An 18,828-nucleotide genomic window follows, 5' to 3' on the forward strand; every position below is an offset into this window, starting at 1 on the left:
CCATGTTGGAAGTTTGGGGCCTAAAACCCATTTGTTTTAGGATGCCAGGTGCATAAACCATTTCTCAAGAAAAGATCCTTGGAAGTATGGCCATAGCACTCTCAGCCCTTGGAAGCCTCTTCTTAACCCCAAGAACCACCCTAAAGGTTGCCAAGTGTTTTACTTTGGGGGAGAAAGACTTCCAGAACCAGCTTGCTCTTCACCTTGGCTGTTTTCCAAATAACCTCTTGCCTGGATGTTTGGGGTGTGCCTGGGAGAATCTCAGCCCTGGAGCTCGATTGGTGTGCTCTGCCCTCTCCAGCTGAACTACCCACTGATTCAAACACCACCTCTCATGGTCTCTGTCACCCTACACTTGTATTCACTGAGGCAAGAAAGCACTTTCTTCCTATCAGGTACAAGCAGAACAAATGGAAAGATGCTGGGAGAACTAGCAAGATGCAGAAGCCTTTGACCCTGGATTTCCTTCTTACCTATGCAGTGTTCTCTCCTACCTTTCCCAAGCTCAGAAGTGGTGTGGAGATCCTGTGCATGTTTTGTATTCTTTTGAGGAAGTGTGTTATTGGCCTGTAGTGATTTTAAGAGTCTTTGGCATAACTGTCCCTGCTCCTTGGCCACCAAGAGGCCTTGAGGCTCATAAGCAGAGTTGCTCTGTGCTAGCCCACCCATAGTTTTGAAAAAAAGCATCCGGGCTTCTCACAGGCAGCACCAAACCCACTTAACATTTTCCTTCCTTAGCTGGGAAGGCCAGTTTTGTTGAACAGAACACAGTGGCATGTTCTTGCTTTTTTGGTCCATCCACCCAGGCGGGTCTCACTGTTTCCCTAGAGATCCAGCCCTCTCCATCCCTGTACCCTTGCCCTGCCCTTCCTTGTCCTATGGCGCAGCCTTTATATTCACATTGAAGGAAAATTGTCTTTTTTGCTCCCAGTCCTCTGCAGAGCAAAAAGACTTGTCGGATTCGGGAGAGGAGCCTCAGGGGGAGGCTGAGGCCCCCCACCATGGCACGGGTCACCCCGAGTCAGCTGGTGAGCATGCCCTAGAACCTCCTGCCCCCGCTAGCACTTCCGCCAGCACTCCTCCGCCTCCCGCTCCTGAAGCCCAGCTTCCTCCTTTCCCGCGAGAACTGGCAGGGGTAAGTCCACATCTACCGGAACTCCTACTGCCCAGGGGGCCCCTTTCCCATCTGTTCCCTCAGATCTAGGCCCTAGATAACTGTAAGCAGCTGATGGTAACTTAAAAGATGACTAGGATTCCTTCAACTCCCTTCAATTTGTGCTGCTGAAAAGTTAGGGAAGATTGAGTCCCCTTTTATGTGTAGGCTTTTCTAATTGGGGGGCTGTAGACCCCATAGCGAGGGGTGAATCCTCTTTCCTGGAAAAGACATGAGGGATCAAGAGAGGAATTGAATGGTGGGGCAGAACTTTCCAAATCAAACTCGACCCCTTCTCCCTCCTTCCATTTTTCTTTTTCCTTTCCCTGAACTTGGGCATACAAGTTCAGTGTCTTAGAAACCCAAGAAGCTAAGGCTTCCTTTGATATGTAGGAACAGGAGTTGTCTAACACAGATTGCTTTGCAAGACTGATTGTTTGGATTGTGGTTAGGCAGTGAACTGCTTGTCTTCGATCAAAGCAGGAAGAAGAAAAGACTCTTCCTTTGAATCCAGAAGGGAATCCCTTGAGCCCTTTATCTTTGTATTAAGAAGGCTTTTGAAGATTATAGGTGGAGAAGATTGTGAACTCTCAACAACAAGAAATGAAATGTCTTGGGTTTTTGAAGTTTGATAAATTGGGAAAGGTAAACATCATCCTACATTCAGGATTGAAAACTCCATCCTCTAGATATCTAATGCCAGAAGACCCCTATTCTCATGACAGGTAGAAAGGACTATTAACAAAACAAAGGGCCCAGCTCTACCATTCTGAACACCAAGCAGCCTTCCGGGGCAGCACAATCCCACACCTCACCCTAGACCTCAGCAATTCCTTCTGTCACATACTGGTCCCCTGTTTGCTTAAGAAAACCATTAAATAAAATTAAGTTGTAGCCACCAAACCCTGAGACACTTAGGAATTGGTATTCAGCCAGGGGTAAGTTGAAGTCCTATTTTAACATTTTGGAAGAATCATGGGGAAAGAGGCAGCAGTCTTTACCATGTGCCAGAGTCTTTGCAAGAAAAGGGAGTAATCCATCATGGCACAGAGAGGGTTTAGGGTGGCAAGACATGCTTAGAAGCTAAGGATTCTAGCCTGAAGACACTTGCAACACCTTGTGCTGGGAGTGTACCCGTCAAATGAGTGCTGCCAGGGCAAGAATTAGGAGGTGGTCACTTTTTTTTTTTTTTTTTTTGACAGAGCAGCTCCCAGAAAGGTCTCTGAAGTTAGGTATTGTGAGTTATTGTTTCTTTGGTATTCAAGGGCCCAGGAAATGGCATTCTCAAGTCTCTGTCATTAGCCCTTAAGAACAGATGATCTTCATCTGAGTCTACTAAGAAGTGGCAGGTTTCAGAATGAGAGTAACAAACAGGACAGGTGGACCACAGAGCTTTTGTGACAGCAGCTGTTCTACAAGAGCAACAGGCTCGGCCAGGCACAGTGGCTCACGTCTGTAATCCCAGCACTCTGGGAGGCCAAGGCAGGTGGATTGCCTGAGCTCATGGGTTTGAGACCAGCCTGAGCAAGAGCAAGACCCGTCTCTAAAAATAGCTGGGTGTTGTGGCAGGCGCCTGTAGTCCCAGCTACTGGGGAGGCTGAGGCAGGAGAATTGCTTGAGTCTAAGAGTTTGAGGTTGCCATGAGCTATGATGCTGTGGCACTCTACAAAGGGTGACGTGGTGAGACTCTGTCTCAAAAAATAAAATAAAGAGCAACAGGCTCTTGTAGAGGCACATGGGAGAAGTTTCCCAAGGTAGCCTCACTTCCCACCCATGGCCAGGCTAGGCATTGCTGTGTGGCCTGGCCAGTCCAGGTGGTGGGTGTGCCATAGAACTCAGCTTCTAGAGTCTTACAGACTTTTGAATCAGAAGCTCTAATCCTAAGGGAGTTGGCAGTCCCCAAATTGGCAAACAAAAAGTGACACATGGCAAAGAGCCTAAAGATGAGTTGTTAAGTCCCCATGAAAAAAGGCCAGGATTGAGAGACTGGTGGGACTAGTTGTAAATGTACCAGCACAGCACTGGGCTGCATGCATATGACCCACATGCACATACTCTCTCGTTTTAGCATTTATAACTTTAGGGTATGCAGTATTGGAAGCCTCAATAGCACCACTGTCACACTGCTTGATGATGGTTCCCAGCCAGCAAAGCTGACTCCCTTGTACTCTCTGCAGAGAAAATGCTGGCTGGTTGTTAACTTCTCCCATTAATTGGCTTTCTTTGCTGATTGGGTATGCTCAAAACACGGGAGGGTCATTTATCAAGTCAGATGAAACTTGATCCCAGCTATTGAGGCCGAAATTTTTCTTTGGTTAATTCCACTGTTTTCTTTTGCTTCAGAACAAATTTGAATCTTGCCCTGTATCATGTTGAGAGTTCAGGAAACAGCCTACACGTTACCCAGTGGGCCTCATCTGTCTTGTCTAGTCCATTCTCTTTATTCCACAGTCCCTGGGGGGAATGTACAGCCAAGAGTTGTTTAAATAGTGGTGCACTGAATTGTTGTTTATAAAGGGGCCTTATCATCTTTCATTCTCATCAGAACTCTGGCCGTGGCACACTTGGTACCAGGAAAAAGTCTCTATGTATCAGACTTCCTGGCTTTGAGAAGACAGTTTGAAGAATACCAAACCACATCCAGATTCAGTTCTCTGTTTGATCCAGAGAAGGCAGGCTGCTCTCAATGCTTGCTCCGTACCTAGTGGAATTGTGCAGTGCTGAAGTTCTGTACCAAGGCACTGCTGAGCTTCAAAAATCTGTTTATTAGACGTACCAGGAAGCTTAAGAAGATCCTGGAATGAGCCCCTTTGGCTAGATAGATTCCCTTCACCTCTTAGCTCCTGCACAGGGTTTGACCCTCACTGCCCTCCACATTCAGACCTTTGGGGCTGCTTCTCTTTTGCTCTTTTCAGTGTCTGCCTTTTCAGCAAGAATCTCCATGCTGCTTGCCTCAGTCCCAGAATAAGCGGCATTGAATTTTCCCATAATTTACTTTGCATCCCAGGCATCCAATTTCCTGCAACCACAACCAGCCAGATTTCCTAACTCATCAATTCAGACCGGGATTCACTGAGACTCTGCCAGACCAATTGGTAGCTACTGTTTTCTAGAAAGAAAATGTGGCCTTGCTTTCTGGTCTTTTCTAAGGGACTGGGTCAGGTAGACAGTACTGTTCATTCCTGCTTACTGCCTGTTTGTCCTTGTCATCTGTTCAGTCCGCTTCTGAAACCTGGCCTCGAATCAGCTCCAGCCAGTCTGGCACCTTTGTCTTCCTTGGGGCCATCCCAGGTAGCCTCATAGGAGCTGTGTGTTTTTGGTGGGGCAATTCTTAATAAATGTAACAATCGTGACTTTTACTGTTTTGTCTTCATAGATGCCTCCTACCTCTACATTCACATTCAGGGTTGGGTGTGACCCCTATGTTGCAGTTGGTGACAGGGATTCTTGTGTTTGGTGTCCTAGGAGGAAAGCTGGCTGCAGGTCCTGCCTCCACCCAGCTAGGAGGGTGAAGGCACCATCCAGCAGCACAACGAGCAGCAGCTGTGGTTGCTTGAGCCTTACCAGCCTGGAGCCTGGGCACTGCAGGAGGGCTCTTCACTTCTCTTAGCCTGCTTCTTTCATTTGTGCTGTCCTGATGCCAGAAAGAGAAGTTGAAGGGTGCTCTTTTGTCTTTTTTCTCTCTGGCTCCCTTGTTTATTAATTTGGAATGTTTTCATCTTGGTATTCCAAATGGCTGCTGACCCAGCATTCCTTACATGTCCTCTTGAAGTCCTGACCTTGCTGTGGTGAAGTCCAGTTTGGGTAAAAGCAGAGGAGGAAGAAATGGGGCCCTTACACCCTGTTTCTGCATGAGTCCCTATTGTGGTGGCTCTTGAGCTGTGGGCTGTAGACCTCTGGGATCTGAGCCCACATGTATCCTAGGCCTATTCTACACTGACCCCTCAGAACCTACTCTTTTGATTGGAGTGGAGGGTGGCCCCCTTCTCTGACTTCCTTGACACCAAACAGGTCCAGCTACTGTGCTGCCATGTTTCAAGGAAATGGAAGATGTTAGTGGAACTGGCCTTGGCCTTCAAGAGTGACTTGGAGTAGTATTCCTGAAGCATAGAACTCTTTCTGCTTTGAGGAAGATAGCATGAGTCAGCCAGACAGCAAACTCCAGGTTCTGCTGAGAGGAGAGGCCCTGTGTTCCAGCAGGTCATGGAAGGAAGAATCTGACATGGGCACAGGTCAGGCGGCACCTCTAGTGGGAGCTGGTGAGGATTTTCAGGAGAGCCAGTGTTGTTGCAGACACTCCCTCTTCCTGCTTTTCCTTCTGGTTCTTAGTAAGGGGAGTTACTGGCAGCAGTTTGCGCCTTGCTTCTGAGTTGGCAGTTGCGGACCTCCCTGGTGATTCTGGCAGCATCTGGAAGGTTCGCTCAGTATGGAGATCTTCCTGTGTTGTCCTACCCTAGCCCTGGCTTCCAAGACTGAGTGCCCCACCACTTTCCTACAGGCGAGTTCGTAAAAGCAATTTGAGGCTTGGATTTGAGTGTATCTTGAGTTCAGGTGTTGAAGAACAGCTGAATCTTGTCTGGCCAGGTCTCCCCTCATGCTATAGTATCTGAAGGGGACATAGTGGAGGATGTCGGCCCCATCCACACAGCAAGTCCTCGCTGAGCGCCTTTTGTGCATGGTATCCGAGTATTGGTATATGAGCTTTGTTGCAGCAGGAGACACATACCAGAAAGACCCTGATAGAACAAAGCAGGGTAGAAAGAGAGCCCAAGAGGGTCTGGGCGCAGTACGGGTGAGCACCTGTTTACCTAAGGGAGTGGTCACAGTGAGCAGTCTCTGAAGGACAGTATCCCAAGGGAAAGTACCCGGGAGTTGTGGGAAGAGCACAGTCAGCATGTTCAGAGAACTGGAAGGGGCCGTAAGGGAAGCAGTGAGCCCCAGGGGTCTGGAGCTGCTCTGTGATACAGGGGAGCAGGGAGGTGGGAAGGAACCATGCTGGGGGACTGATCAGAGACTTGGCTCAGTTCCAGATGTGTTCCCCACCCTCAGTAATCAGTAAAGCATCCAGACAAAACATTGGAAGTAGAGGACTTGAATGCTAGAAACCAACTAGACCTAACAGGCATCTACAGAACACCCCTCCCAGAAGCGGCAGGGGGATGTTGCCTTCATGTGCACACAGAACATTCTGGAGGGCAGACCATTTTCCAAGGCCACAAAGCACACATCTTGATAAATTTAAAAAGATTGAAATCATACAGAGTATGTCCTCTGACCACAATGGAATGAAATTAGAAATCTGAAAGAAAAATAGGAAATTTGTGCATGTAGGAATTAACTTAGATACGTAGCAGACCAAAGAGAATTAGGAGTCCAAACCTCTTAAGATTGCAACAGAGCGGGGAGTGTCCTAAGCAGGGGCTGAGGAACTATGAGGAAGCCAGGGACTATCAGCTGTCAGCACCACTAGCCCAGGCATGGGCATCACTATAGATTGTTCTCACCATAAGGCTAGGGCAAGAAACTTCACTGCTCTCTTTGGCCTGAAGAGTGCCTGAGAGGCATATTTTTTTCCTTGAGCAAATGCTAAATACTGTGAAGACCAGGTCCCTCCTAGGACTTGAAGTCTTGTGCGGGACCCTACCCCAAATCCCAGGATCATAGTAAAAGCCAGGAAGGAAAAGTATGAGGAACGTTGATCACATGACTGAGAGATTCATTCTCATCTGAAGGGGAAGGAGGATGTCATCTGGTGAGAGAGCAGGTTGTTCGTAGATCCCAAAGGATGTCCAGGTCCCAAAGGTCATTCAGGAAGGGACAGATGCCCCAAGACCCAGGAGGCCACCGTGCAAGGGTTGGGGTACAGTTGAGATCTCAGTGAATTAAAACAGGAGAGGAGAGTGGAGAGTCATGGGATGACGTGTGGTGTGGGAACATGTGGGGCCCACTGGTAGGAGTGGGCAGAAGGATGCTTGAGGCTGGGACACCCACTTTGAACAGGGACCTGCACAGAGGATTCGGTGGTCCTGTAGCATTCAGGAGGGCGTGAGTCACTGAGGAGGATGTGTCCTGTATTGGAGTTGCTGGAGCTGGCCTGGGATAGGATGCCTGGGCTCTGCTGGGTGAGCCAAGGTTTCAGCACCTGGCCTGGGCAGTAGCCACCTCACTTAGACTCTCCCACCTTTGCTATCTGGACCCCACTGATGGCCCCTGGGGAAAGGGATGATATGGGGAGGCTGATGACAAGCCAGAGACAGCTCCATGTTATCAGATGCAATTTTCAGACTTTGGCACCTATGGAATGGGAGCACTGTCTGAGTGCGTCTCAGCTTCACCTGCAGGCTTGGGCATAGAAGTACTTCTTTTTTTTTTTGGCCAGGGCTGGGTTTGAACCCACCACCTCTGGCATATGAGACGGGCGCCCTACTCCTTGAGCCACAGGCACCGCCCTGGAAGTACTTCTTAATCCTCACATCCCTAGCTCCCATTCTCTCCTGACCCCAACACAGCCTAAGGTAGTGGTTCTCAACCTTCCTAATGCCACAGTGTATTTTTGTTGTTCAAAAGGGGTCGGGACCCCGCAGGCCTAAGGGGTTCATGTTTTGCCACATCCAGGTGTAAGTAATGGACATTAAAATAATGACAGGAACTGAGCTTTGCATTTTTGCACTGGGCTGAGCATGAGACCTGTTCTGGGTCACTGCCCCAATCCCTCCCTTCAAGGGAGACACCGCAGCATCCTCTTTTTCTAAGTGAGGAAACCAAAGCCTGAGCGAGGTAAGGTTCATACTTAGGAAGCAGCAGAGCCAGGTAAACTGACTAAATTCCACAAGCCTTTAAGAAGTGGTGAGGACAGAGCAGCCTTGATGTTCTGCCTGCATATCCTGGCTGTTGTTTTGTGCTGGCACTAGGACCAGCATACTTGACACCAATATTTTGTTCCATTTTGGACTTGGTATTTTAACCGTTGCCCCAGTGATTAATAGAATTCCCTGTTGTATTAGACGGATTTTACTTCCCGTGCATTTTGTCTGTGGTCTCCTCTGAGCCTCCCAGTTGCCCAGACATACAGTGGGTTGTTATTATCTGGCCCTCATTTCACAGACACATCCTCCAGACCAGCGGTTCTCAACCTGTGGGTCACAGCCCCTTTGTAACAATGAAAATACATAGCGGCATTTGGAATGTTGAGAACCACTGTTCCAGACCATTTCCTAAGAGCTCTAAGAACACAGACCTCAAGCGAGAAACACAAGCTTGCTTTTCTAACACAAACCTGAGTGGTCAGTTCTTACCAGGGAGGGGAAAGTCCGGGTTAGGACTTTCTTTTCTTACTGTTGTGAATTAGCTATGTGACTTTGAGGAAACTTCCTACCATCTCTGGACTCCCATTGCCACCAACTCTGGCCCTGGGCCTATAACCTAAGATCATGTTTATATTTTTAAAGGCTTGTTAAAATAAAAACAAAGAAGAATAATATGACAGACACCAAATGTGGCCTGCACGGCCAAAAGTACCTGGCTCCCATAATCTTAAGTTTTGTTTATTGCAGTTATACTTTTATATACCACTCTGCAGTTTGCAAAGCTCTTCACTTAATCCCTAACAGCTCACTGAGGTGGGCAGCCCTAATTTAGCTAAACTTGACCTCCAAGGAGATTTTCAGAAAATAAGAAAAATTGGCTCTTCTGCTTACTCTTAAGCAGAGTATGCCAGGAGGAGTGGCACTCACTATCAGCTTGCTTTTGGCTGCCGTGTTCAAGACAGAGCATACGTGAGGGATTGTGTGTTAGGAGAGAAGATGAACACTATTCATTTTTTGTCATAATTGTTAGTTGTTCACATTCTAAAAACTAAAGGTTGATAAAGTAGGAAATTCTTCAGCTCCCTTCTCTCTCAGCTTGTGATTGTTCTGTTGTCTGTAGAGCTCTTGTCTTTGATGGTTATGCTCTGGACACTTGGCAAGGGGCTTTGGTCCAAATCATCAAAACTCTTACTTGCTCTGTAAATAATAGCCCACCTTGAGACAGGGATCTATCTGCACCATAGAATGTTCCAAGGCAAAGCTCAGAAACCACTCTGATCCTGGTGTTATACAACCATCTTAACAAGCCTGCAGCTCTTCATAACATAGCGGGGAGGGTCACTTTTCAGTTCTTGGCAAAGGGAACTGTGGCCAGATAAAGTTTCACTGTGTTTGAGTTTGGGGGAGGCAGGCCAGGTAATTGTAACCTGTGGAGAAACAGAAACAGATCCTTGTGTTATACATGCTCTCCTTGGCACATGGTTTGGTAAGCCAGATTCAGAGGTTCATCAGAGATAACTTTTGAGCCGTAGGTTGAGATATGTAGTGTGGGTGGCTGAGCTTGGGGAGTTAGCCTTCAGCATCATTGTGTATCAGGTTCCATTGGTTATGGAGCTGAGAACTGTTGGCTTGTAGCACAGCGCTTTCTTACCACCCTGATGTGTGCTCTTGTTTCAGAGATCAGCCAGAGGCTCCAGTCCCGAAGGCGGAGAAGGTAAAGAAATATCTAACATGCTTGACCATCTTAACCAGTTATAAAAACAGAAGTAACCTTACTTTTCTCCTCCTATTCTCATTGTTTTCTGTAGATTCTGACCGAGAAGATGGAAATTACTGCCCTCCTGTCAAGAGAGAAAGAACATCATCTTTAACACAGTTCCCCCCCACACAGTCAGGTAATACAGACTTGGTGAATGACGAAAGCATTTGTGCTCATAACCCTACTGCTCCCCTCCAGTGCCTTTCATCCATCCTCTGTCTCCTTCCCAGATCAGTTAGAATCAAACCCAGGGTTGGTCTCCATCAGGAGTGAGATTAGAGCTTGCCCAAAATGTAGCAACAGATGTCCCCTCTCTGGAATCAGTGACGCTTAATAGGGTGGTGAGACTTGGCAGCTTATTAGGAAGACTATGAAATCATCCCTCTGAAATGGAGGGGAAGGATTCACTGTTGGGAGCCCTGTAGGGGTCTCTGACTGACTGTTAGTAACCTCTCTAGTTTTCAGGGCTACTGACCACAGACTGAATGTTGGGGTGGGGTGTTCTGAACAGGGCCTACCCAGCATTGGCAGCCCAGGGATAGCCCAGACATGCACATATACCCAGTAACTAACAAGCCATAAGGTCCCAGCAGAGACCTGATGTGATGCCATGAGCTCTCAGAAGCTTGGTGAGGCTTGTCAGGGCAAGCCATACTAGGACTGTGAAAGGAGTGGACACAAGAGTTGGAGGCCCTGGATTATGAGGTGTGGCCTGAGCACAGGCACAGAGGTCAAGGCAGGTGGGGACATATGAAGGCTAGTGTAAGAAAGAGGCAGGTTCCCGGGGCAGAGAGAGCCATTGGGGCTTCTTAGTTTCCAGGCTCCAGCTGGGGAATGCCCCTTCTGATTGGAGGATGAACACCTTAGGCTCTTCCATTCGCATCCTGACTTCCCCACAAGATAACACAAATTATCTTGTGTTCTCTGTCTCAGCTTTCTAGTACCAGATTGGAGATACCATGCCATTAGAGAGCTTCTCTGGTTACCAGCCTGGAATTCATCCCTGGGAAGTTCACAGAAATAATTTTACAGTTGGTAACCTTCAGCATATTGCTGTAAGGGAAAAAACACTCTTGAAAGTTGTTTCTGCTTATAAAAGTCGTGCAGACATGACAATGTAGAAAGGCAGTGTCCTTTCATGGTCATCTCTCTTACACACTTGATTTCATGCCCATTTCCCTTAATGTTGATTTGGGACATGGCCATATCCTTTTTTGTGACTGTTAGTTTCACCTGTAAGTTACACTGTCACCTGCTGACCAGATGCTAAAGAACTGTTTGCATTGTTTGCAATCCAAGCTGCACTTGACGTCCTTTTCTTAAGGACCTCTGTGCACATGGGCAGAATGGGGAGCTTCCACTTCCTGGTTTTTGGTTTCATTCTTCCCCACTCACCACTTGCTTACTTGCTACATCCATAGCCCCCATAGAGAGGAGAGGTAGCCTTTTGTGCTGTTGCCAGAACTAAAGGGACAAAGGGCTGCCAATCAGTTTTCCCCCAGCCTGCTTGAAATTGCCTCCCTCTAGTGCAGTGGCACCTAGAAGGTACTCAGCTCTTAGCCGTCAGGGAAATGAGAGGTGTAAGAGGCACCAAAAGTGTTTTTCACTCTGACCTCCTTATGCTCAGGCTTAGTTCTTCACCTCTGAGGTCTGCATCCTTTGTGGAAGCCTGTCAGCCAGCCTTTACCCTAGGGAGCAGTTGCTATCATAAAGTAAGATCTGTGGGAGAGAGGCAGCCTCCTGTGCAGTGTGGAGCATCTAGGGCCCTCTGCTGCCCTGCTGGCTTGCCCCCCCGCCGCCCCCAACCCAGGAGTGTCAGGACAAGACAGGCAGCCCCCAGTAGACCAAAGTTTCCATGAGACAGATGAAGGCCATTGCGTTGGAGACTCCCATTCTTGCTGAGCTTTGGGTTTGCTTTATCAGAAAAGGTTGATGCCTTGTTCAAGGAGTGCTGTTCCCTTCTGAGCTGGGGCTTGAGACTCAACCCTGCTTGTCTACCTTGCCTACTCACACTGTTTTTCCTCTTGTTTCCTCCCCTGCCTGCACCTCCGTGGTGACAGTATCAAAAAACAATGTATTTATGCCATCAACCTTCTGCGAGTCATCTACAGGCAATTCTGACTCAGAACCAGGTGAGCCTTCGTGTCCCTCTGCCTTCCCACCAGTCCAGGGGAGAGTTTCCTGGGAGGAAAAGCAGTCAGTGTTGAAAAAATAAGATCTTCATCAGGATTGGGCATTTTATTTTATTTTATTTATTTATTTGTAGTTTTTGACTGGGGCTGGGTTTGAACCAGCCACCTCCGGCATATGGGGCTGGCGCCCTACCCCTTTGAGCCACAGGTGCTGCCCAGGATTGGGCATTTTAAACCAGCTCTTTTTTCAGTTCCTAATTTTTCCCCCTATCTCTTACACCTGTAAATTTGGAGTCTCACATGAGACAAGGCTTTATAAGCCCTTGAATGTCTGTTTCTATGAGCAGGGCCAAGTTGCAAGCAGTTTTAAGTCCTTTTTAAAAAAGTCTTTCAAGAGATATATTATTCATTTTTCAAAAGTTTATATAAGTAATGCATTCATAGTGTTTAAGAAGAAAAGTAGATCAGAAATACATCAAATAAAAAGAACCCCTGGCCAGGCTTGGCGCCTATAGCCTCAGTGGTTAACAGGCGCCAGCCACATACACCAGGGGTGGTGGGTTTGAACACGGCCAGGCCTGCTGAACAACAATGACAACTACAATAATAAATAAATAAATAAAATAGCTGGATGTTCTGGCGGGCGCCTGTAGTCCCAGCTACTCAGGAGGCTGAGGCAAGAGAATCGCTTAAGCCCAAGAGTTTAAGGTTGCTGTGAACTGTGATGCCACGAAAAGAACCTCAGGCCATTCTCCCTGCCATTACAAAAGTAACTCCTGTGACAATATATTATTTTCCAGAGCCCCTTTCTACATATTAAATTCTCACATGAATTAATATTGCTTAAGAGCTGTTTAGAGAAGTATGTTTAATCACAGCTTTAAAACTTTAAGAAAAACATCTTGATCCTTTCTGAAGGGTATAGAACCTTCCTTTTTTGGTCTTTAGCTAGAGAACCAAGTCCAAGATTTCCTGAAAGTCTCTTCCACATGGCTGAAATTCCTCATAAAACATTTAACGAGAAAGTTTAACAACTCAAATTCTGTAACCCAACCTGCCTTACATAAATTCATTGCTGACTTCAAAAGCATTGCCAGATAAAGTCATATGCTGGTCTGATGTCCCTGTCAAGGGAAGAGGCAATTCTTTATAACTTTAAAGATTGATTTGATGGCACCATTTCAAATAGTTGAATTCATTTTGATTCCAAAATCAGACTGTTTTGAGCTGATCCCTCAATCTTGCCCTGCAGAGGAGCTTGGGTTTTCCAGGTCCTCAGGAACGGCAGGTTGTCTGTCAGATCTGGGTGTCGCTTGGCAGGTGGAGGTCTGAACAGTGGGAGCAGGGCCTATGGTTCTTGTCCAGGTTATCTGTTGCTAAGCTGCATTTCTCAGTCCCTTTATGGTTTTGAGACTCTCACAATCACTCTCGCAGTCTGAGTGATGGCCTCCCTTCCCTCTCAGCAACACTTTTCTACATTAGCAAGTAAATTCTGCAAAATGAACTTCACATCCTTGTCTGCTTGCCTGCTTTCTATTTTTTAGCTTAAATTTTGAAAAACTTTAACACTTCCTGAATTATAAAGTGCTTCTCTATTCTTTTACCTGGAGGCCCCAATCAGTTTTCCCCAATTATCCCCTAGGCCACAGACGGGTACCAATCTGTGACCTATTGGGAACTGGGCCACACAGCAGCACCATCTGAGCTCCACCTCTTATTCCTCTCACTGCCTCTGTAGAAAAATTATCTTCCATGAAATTGGTGCCTGGTGCCAAAAAGGTTCCAGTCCACGGCCTCTTAGGAACCAGGCTGCATAGCAGGAGATAAGCAGCAAGTGAGCTGTATTCACAGCTATTCTCTGTTGCTTGCATCACCACCTGAGTTCTATCTCCTGTCCATCACCTCCCTTTGGGCGGAAAAATTGTTTTACCTGAACCCGGTCCCTCGTGCCAAGTAGGGTTGAGGATAGCTGCTTTAGAGCAAAGGGATCAAACCTATGTCACACGTTGCGGCATCTGTCTCCTAGCGGGAAGTTGTCCCTTGACTTGTTATAAGTTGGTGGTTCTAGGGAAGTCCTTTAATGTGGGTTTTCCCAGTGTGTCTTGGTAATTAGAGCCAGGTTAGGCAGCTTGGGTGAGAAGGTCACAAAAGTGATACTGTTCCCTCAGTGTGTGCAGTGTTCACTTATCCCCTTGTTAGCAGGGTTAACTTTGATCCCTTGGCTAGGGCACTGTCTTCTAAGTTTCACCACTGGGTGAAAATTGCTTTTCTTCAGGCTTTGTGGTGGATAATTTTTTGGAGAGATACTTTGAGACTCTGGACAGTGCATGTCCCATCTTACTTCTACCCTCCAGTTTTTATGCCCAGTCGTGTTTTGTTTCTGGAATGAGTTTTCATTTTGATGGTTGCCCCGTGGAGATATCCCCACCATTCCCCTGTGTTTATTCATTGGCATTTCACTGGACAGAAAGCTTGCTTTTCTCCCCATTACTTATTCCTTGATTATGTCAGTGGGCTATAATCTGTTGTCACTAGTTTTTATTTTAATGTGCAGGTTGTCCCAGATTCAGCCAGTGGAAGCTTTGTTGGGAGGTTCCTGTGTCCTTTTGGCATGTCCCCACCATTCCTTTGAGCACTTCCTTTATTTTTTCACAGCAAAAGGCTCTTGGCTCATTTTCTTCTCTATTCCAGCCCTGGAGTTGCTAACGTTCCTCATAGAGGCCCTAGTTCTTTGTGGCGGAGAGTGGTCTTTAGAACCAAGATCTGGGTACTGCATGTGCTCCCATGATCTTACCATCTCATGGCATGTCTCTGTTCCCAGACTGCAGCAGACAGAGCTGGGTTTACACTCTACTAGAATCTCTCTGTATTCAGAGATGGTCTGGAGAACATGGGTACCGCCAATCCAGGACCATCAGGGTTCCTTTAGCTTCCCCTCAGCAGATTTCTGCCCCTTAAATTTGGCTCTCGCTGTCCTTGGTGTGTGACCTGTTGCTCTCTCCCCACCTTGTACCAGCACCATCATTTCACATGCCCCAGCTGCCTACCTGGCTGCTTCCTCCTGAATCCTTCTCAACACCTGCTGCATGCCAGGTTTAATTCCAGTATGCTTTCCTGGTCAAATCAAGGCTTCCCTGTCCTTCAGACATCACTCAGAGACTTAGGCAGGCCTGAACCCCCACAAAACAGGAGCCACCTTGTTTCTCAGAAGGGCAAAGGCTGCCCCAGTGGTGGGGGGTTGGGATGGGATGGAGGTGGGTGGCAGCCTCTTCTTCTAAGGGATGCATGTGCCCTTGGGGAGACTTAAGTACAGTAGCCCGCACAGCCCCAAGCCTCACTCTGACTATGTTGCAAGAAAAGGGAGTTTCTGGAAGGAATCAGAAGCAATTGCCCATGTTTTAAAGGAGTGGGACCCAAGACAGGGGCCTCCAGAGTTTAGCTGCTCCGGGAGCACACTTCACTGCTTTCACGGGCCCCTTCAGTCCCCTAAGGCCCTAGTTCCCTTTGGAAATACAGCATGCTTGTCTATCTGCCTATCTATTCATTGCAGCTTTCAGTATGGATTTCCTGTGTTGCTGCAGGGTGGGCATGGGTCTGAGCCCAGAACTACTAGCTGGTCAGTGGTGACAGTTACCTAGGCCTGCCGTGCCTCATCAGCCTGAAGGTTCCTTGGTTGGAAAGCCAGTGTGAAGGCTTTCTAAAAATTATCTCAATGTATCTAAATTACTGGTCATCTAAATAATCCTATGCTTTGGAAATGTAATTCAGTATTTCCCTCATAAAAAGGAACATGTGGCAGTGAGCATCTCTTCCTTCTGCATCCTGTGGTGTCTGGTTCTCCTGAGTTTGGTTTTATGACCACCCTATTATGGGAGAGGCACCAACCCCACTAGCAGGCTCAACTCATTCATGTTAACTAGTAATGAGAGTTGTTAAGATCCTGTTATCGCCCAAGGAAAGCAGTATGACTCCCCAGCACAGCAGGGGAAGTGTTTTTCTTTAACATTCTGAATCCTGCTTTGATTTTCCTTTATATCTGAATGTTCAGTCTGACAAAGTGTTCTGGGTCTTGTCATCATTGTCTTAGTATACAATTGAGTGTTTTTTTCGTGTATCCACAGAGCTGGGCTGTCCTCACCATAATTAATTTTAAAACATTTCCATCGCTTCAGAAGCAAGCCCTGACTCTGTCAGCAATCATCCCCCAAACTGCCTCCTCCAGCTGCTGGCAACCATGAATCCACTTTCTCCATGAATTTGCCCCCATTCTGAACCTTTCATATAAATAGAATCAGACTACATGTATGACTTTATGGAGCCTTTTTTTTTTTCTTTTTCTTGCCTTTATATTTATTGAAGTCTTTTATTTCTTCCAGCAGTGTTTTATAGTTTCCTTTTGTTATATTTTTTCCCAAGTATTCTGGTGCTTTTATAAAATGAAATTATTTTCTTTTTTTTTTTTTTTTGGTTTTTTTTTTTTTGGCCGGGGCTGGGTTTGAACCCGCCACCTCCGGCATATGGGATCGGCACCCTACTCCTTGAGCCACAGGTGCCGCCGGAATTATTTTCTTAATTTCATTCTCAGATTGTTCACTGGTAGTGTGTAGACATAGAATTGATTTGTGTGTGTTGATATTGTGCTCTGCTTCCCAACAAAGGTTGAACCTTAGCACAAAAACAGGGCTGCCCCTAGGAGATGTGATGCCATAGCACCTGTGCTTCCTAGATGTGGGCCTGCCTGCCGGAGTCAGGGGCCTTTTATGATGATCCTTCCTGTCATAGATCAGGCTAGATTGCTATCCCCACCAGTGGACAAGGTCACCAAGACACACAGATGGGGAGATGTGGGATCCATGTGGAAAGGTGTCTGAGCTGAAGCCAGACTTTCGAGATAGCTCTTGGGCATTTGCTTTTCCAGCTCTGTGCATTTTTTTTTTTTTTCCTCTTTTGAGATAGTCTCACTATGTCGCCCTCAGTAGAGTGCTGTGGCGTCACAGCTCACAGCAACCTCAAACTCCCAGGCCTAAGCAATTCTCTTGCCTCAGCCTCCCAAGTAGCTGGGACTACAGGCACCTGCCACAATGCCTGGCCGTTTTTTGTTGCAGTTGTCGTTGTTGTTTAGCTGGCCCGGGCATGATTTGAACTTATCACTTTCCGTGTTTGTGGCTGGCACCGTAACTTACACTATGCTATGGGCACTGAGCCCCATCTCTGTTCATTTGTCAGCCCAAGCTCCATCCTCGGGAGACTTAGTCTCCTTACAGGTGCCAGGAGAGCTGTCTCTCACTAAGCAACTGGCACATCTGGAAAAGGAAGGAAGCTAGGCTCCTGCCACCTTGACCTTTTCACCACAAAAAGCGGATCTCATTCCTCAAACATCTGATGGTAGGGCTGAGGCTTTTCTAAGCTACAGACACATGCTGTAACAGAAGTACTCTAGGAAAGGGACACAGCTCCCTGGAACCTTTGCTCTATGACTCCCTGACTTTCTCCTGGGCTGTGCCTCAGCTCCTAAGCAGGCCATTGGGGATCAGTGCACTCAGCCTCACTCTGGGCACCCACTGTTAGTAGTATGCCTCAGAGACACCACTTCCTGAGGCCCCTGCCTCTCTCCCACCCCCTAGCTGCTGCATTGCCCTGCCAGTTGGACAGATGGAAATGTTTCCCCTAAGTCTCCAGGCCCATGGTCACTGAGTCTGAGACCAAAGCCCTCTCCTGCCTCCCTCCTCCCAGGCCCAGCCCCTGCCTAGGCAAACCTGCTGTTTATAATTCATCTTGTGCTTTTAGAGGAAAGGAGCAGTGGGTTCCGGTTGAAGCCACCAACCCTGATCCATGGCCAGGCACCCAGCGCAGGTAGGTCACGTGCCTCCACGGAGAACGGGGAAAACAGCTTCCTGACAGCTTTCCAGGTCTCTTGTCCAGCCACACCTGGACACTGCAGCCTCACCTGTGTTCTAGGCTATCTGTGACCTGACCGATGAGCCCTGGAAAGCTACTCAAAGAAAGGCAGTTGACAGGGGGCTGGGGACTGCTCCCTGTGAGCCCTGTGCACTCAGAAGAGGTGGCATTCCAGGACCAGGCTTGGTGTGGGATGGGGTGGGGTGTGCTGAGTCTGTACCTAGCTATAGCATGGCAGTGCAGCCTGTTTCTTCAGAACATTCTGGCCTTAACATGCTGTGTGTTAAACCTCAGTTCGCAGAACTGCTGCCATGTGAGCTCAGGCAATTCCCTTGGGAAGAGGATCGCTTGAGCCCAAGAGTTTGAGGTTGCTGTGAGCTGTGACGCCATGGCACTCTACCAGGGGTGACAAAATAAGACTCTGTCTCCAAAAAGTAAAAATAAAAAAAATAATAATTAAAAAGTGGGTGCAAAGGATGCCTTTGTGTGACCCCATGCAGAGTCCTAAAGGTCATGGGGCGGCTGTGGTTTCTCTACTCTCTCCTTGCTATCTCCACTTGATGGCTAGGAATTTTTACTTAATCACATATAAAAATAACAATAGCCAGAATCTGCATGCCTCCCTGCAAAGACATCAGGTTTCTTTTTTTTTTTTTTTTTTTAAAGTTTTTCCCTTCCAAGTTAACCTGCTGGGGGTCAGTCAGTCTTCTCTGAAGTACCTGGGCGCAGGGGGTCTTGAGTTTCCGCCAGGGAACTGGAGGCCCTGGGAAAGCCAACATCTGTTCCCAGGTCTGCCAAGCCAGAAGCCGAAGGAGCAGCAGCGGAGTGTGCTTCGTCCAGCAGTGTTACAAGCCCCGCAGCCAAAGGCGCTGTCCCAGACTGGTAAGAATCGGCAGCCTTGGCACCTAGGCTCAGACGGCAGGGTAAAGAAGTTATGAAGTCATGCCTGAGACAGCAGTGTCTCGGCACAGGTGACAACTGAATGCACCCAGAAATACAGAGAGCTAGGAAAAGGTGATCCTTTAAATCAGCCACCCCCACCCGGTTCCCTCCAGCCTGCAAGGCCCACAGAGGAGGAGA

General features: G+C 47.6%; 1 protein-coding gene across 19 annotated transcripts in view; it reads left to right on the top strand.

Moving 5' to 3' along the window:
- Nucleotides 1-18,828, top strand: part of RANBP3 (RAN binding protein 3) — a 64,195-nt gene that overhangs the window by 27,826 nt on the left and 17,541 nt on the right. For 5 of the 19 annotated variants that reach the window (XM_053585967.1, XM_053585968.1, XM_053585969.1 and 2 more), the window contains 6 exons: nucleotides 932-1,135; nucleotides 9,637-9,673; nucleotides 9,768-9,854; nucleotides 11,779-11,850; nucleotides 17,638-17,703; nucleotides 18,538-18,630. In XM_053585967.1, the coding sequence (XP_053441942.1) occupies nucleotides 932-1,135; nucleotides 9,637-9,673; nucleotides 9,768-9,854; nucleotides 11,779-11,850; nucleotides 17,638-17,703; nucleotides 18,538-18,630 (559 nt within the window). Of the gene's footprint in view, nucleotides 1-931; nucleotides 1,136-1,633; nucleotides 1,799-9,636; nucleotides 9,674-9,767; nucleotides 9,855-11,778; nucleotides 11,851-17,637; nucleotides 17,704-18,537; nucleotides 18,631-18,828 lie in introns of all 19 variants that reach the window. The other 14 variants (XM_053585979.1, XM_053585980.1, XM_053585981.1 and 11 more) reach the window with 6 other exon arrangements.

Source organism: Nycticebus coucang, chromosome 3 (assembly GCF_027406575.1).
Source record: "Nycticebus coucang isolate mNycCou1 chromosome 3, mNycCou1.pri, whole genome shotgun sequence".
Classification (NCBI taxonomy): Eukaryota; Metazoa; Chordata; class Mammalia; order Primates; family Lorisidae; genus Nycticebus; species Nycticebus coucang.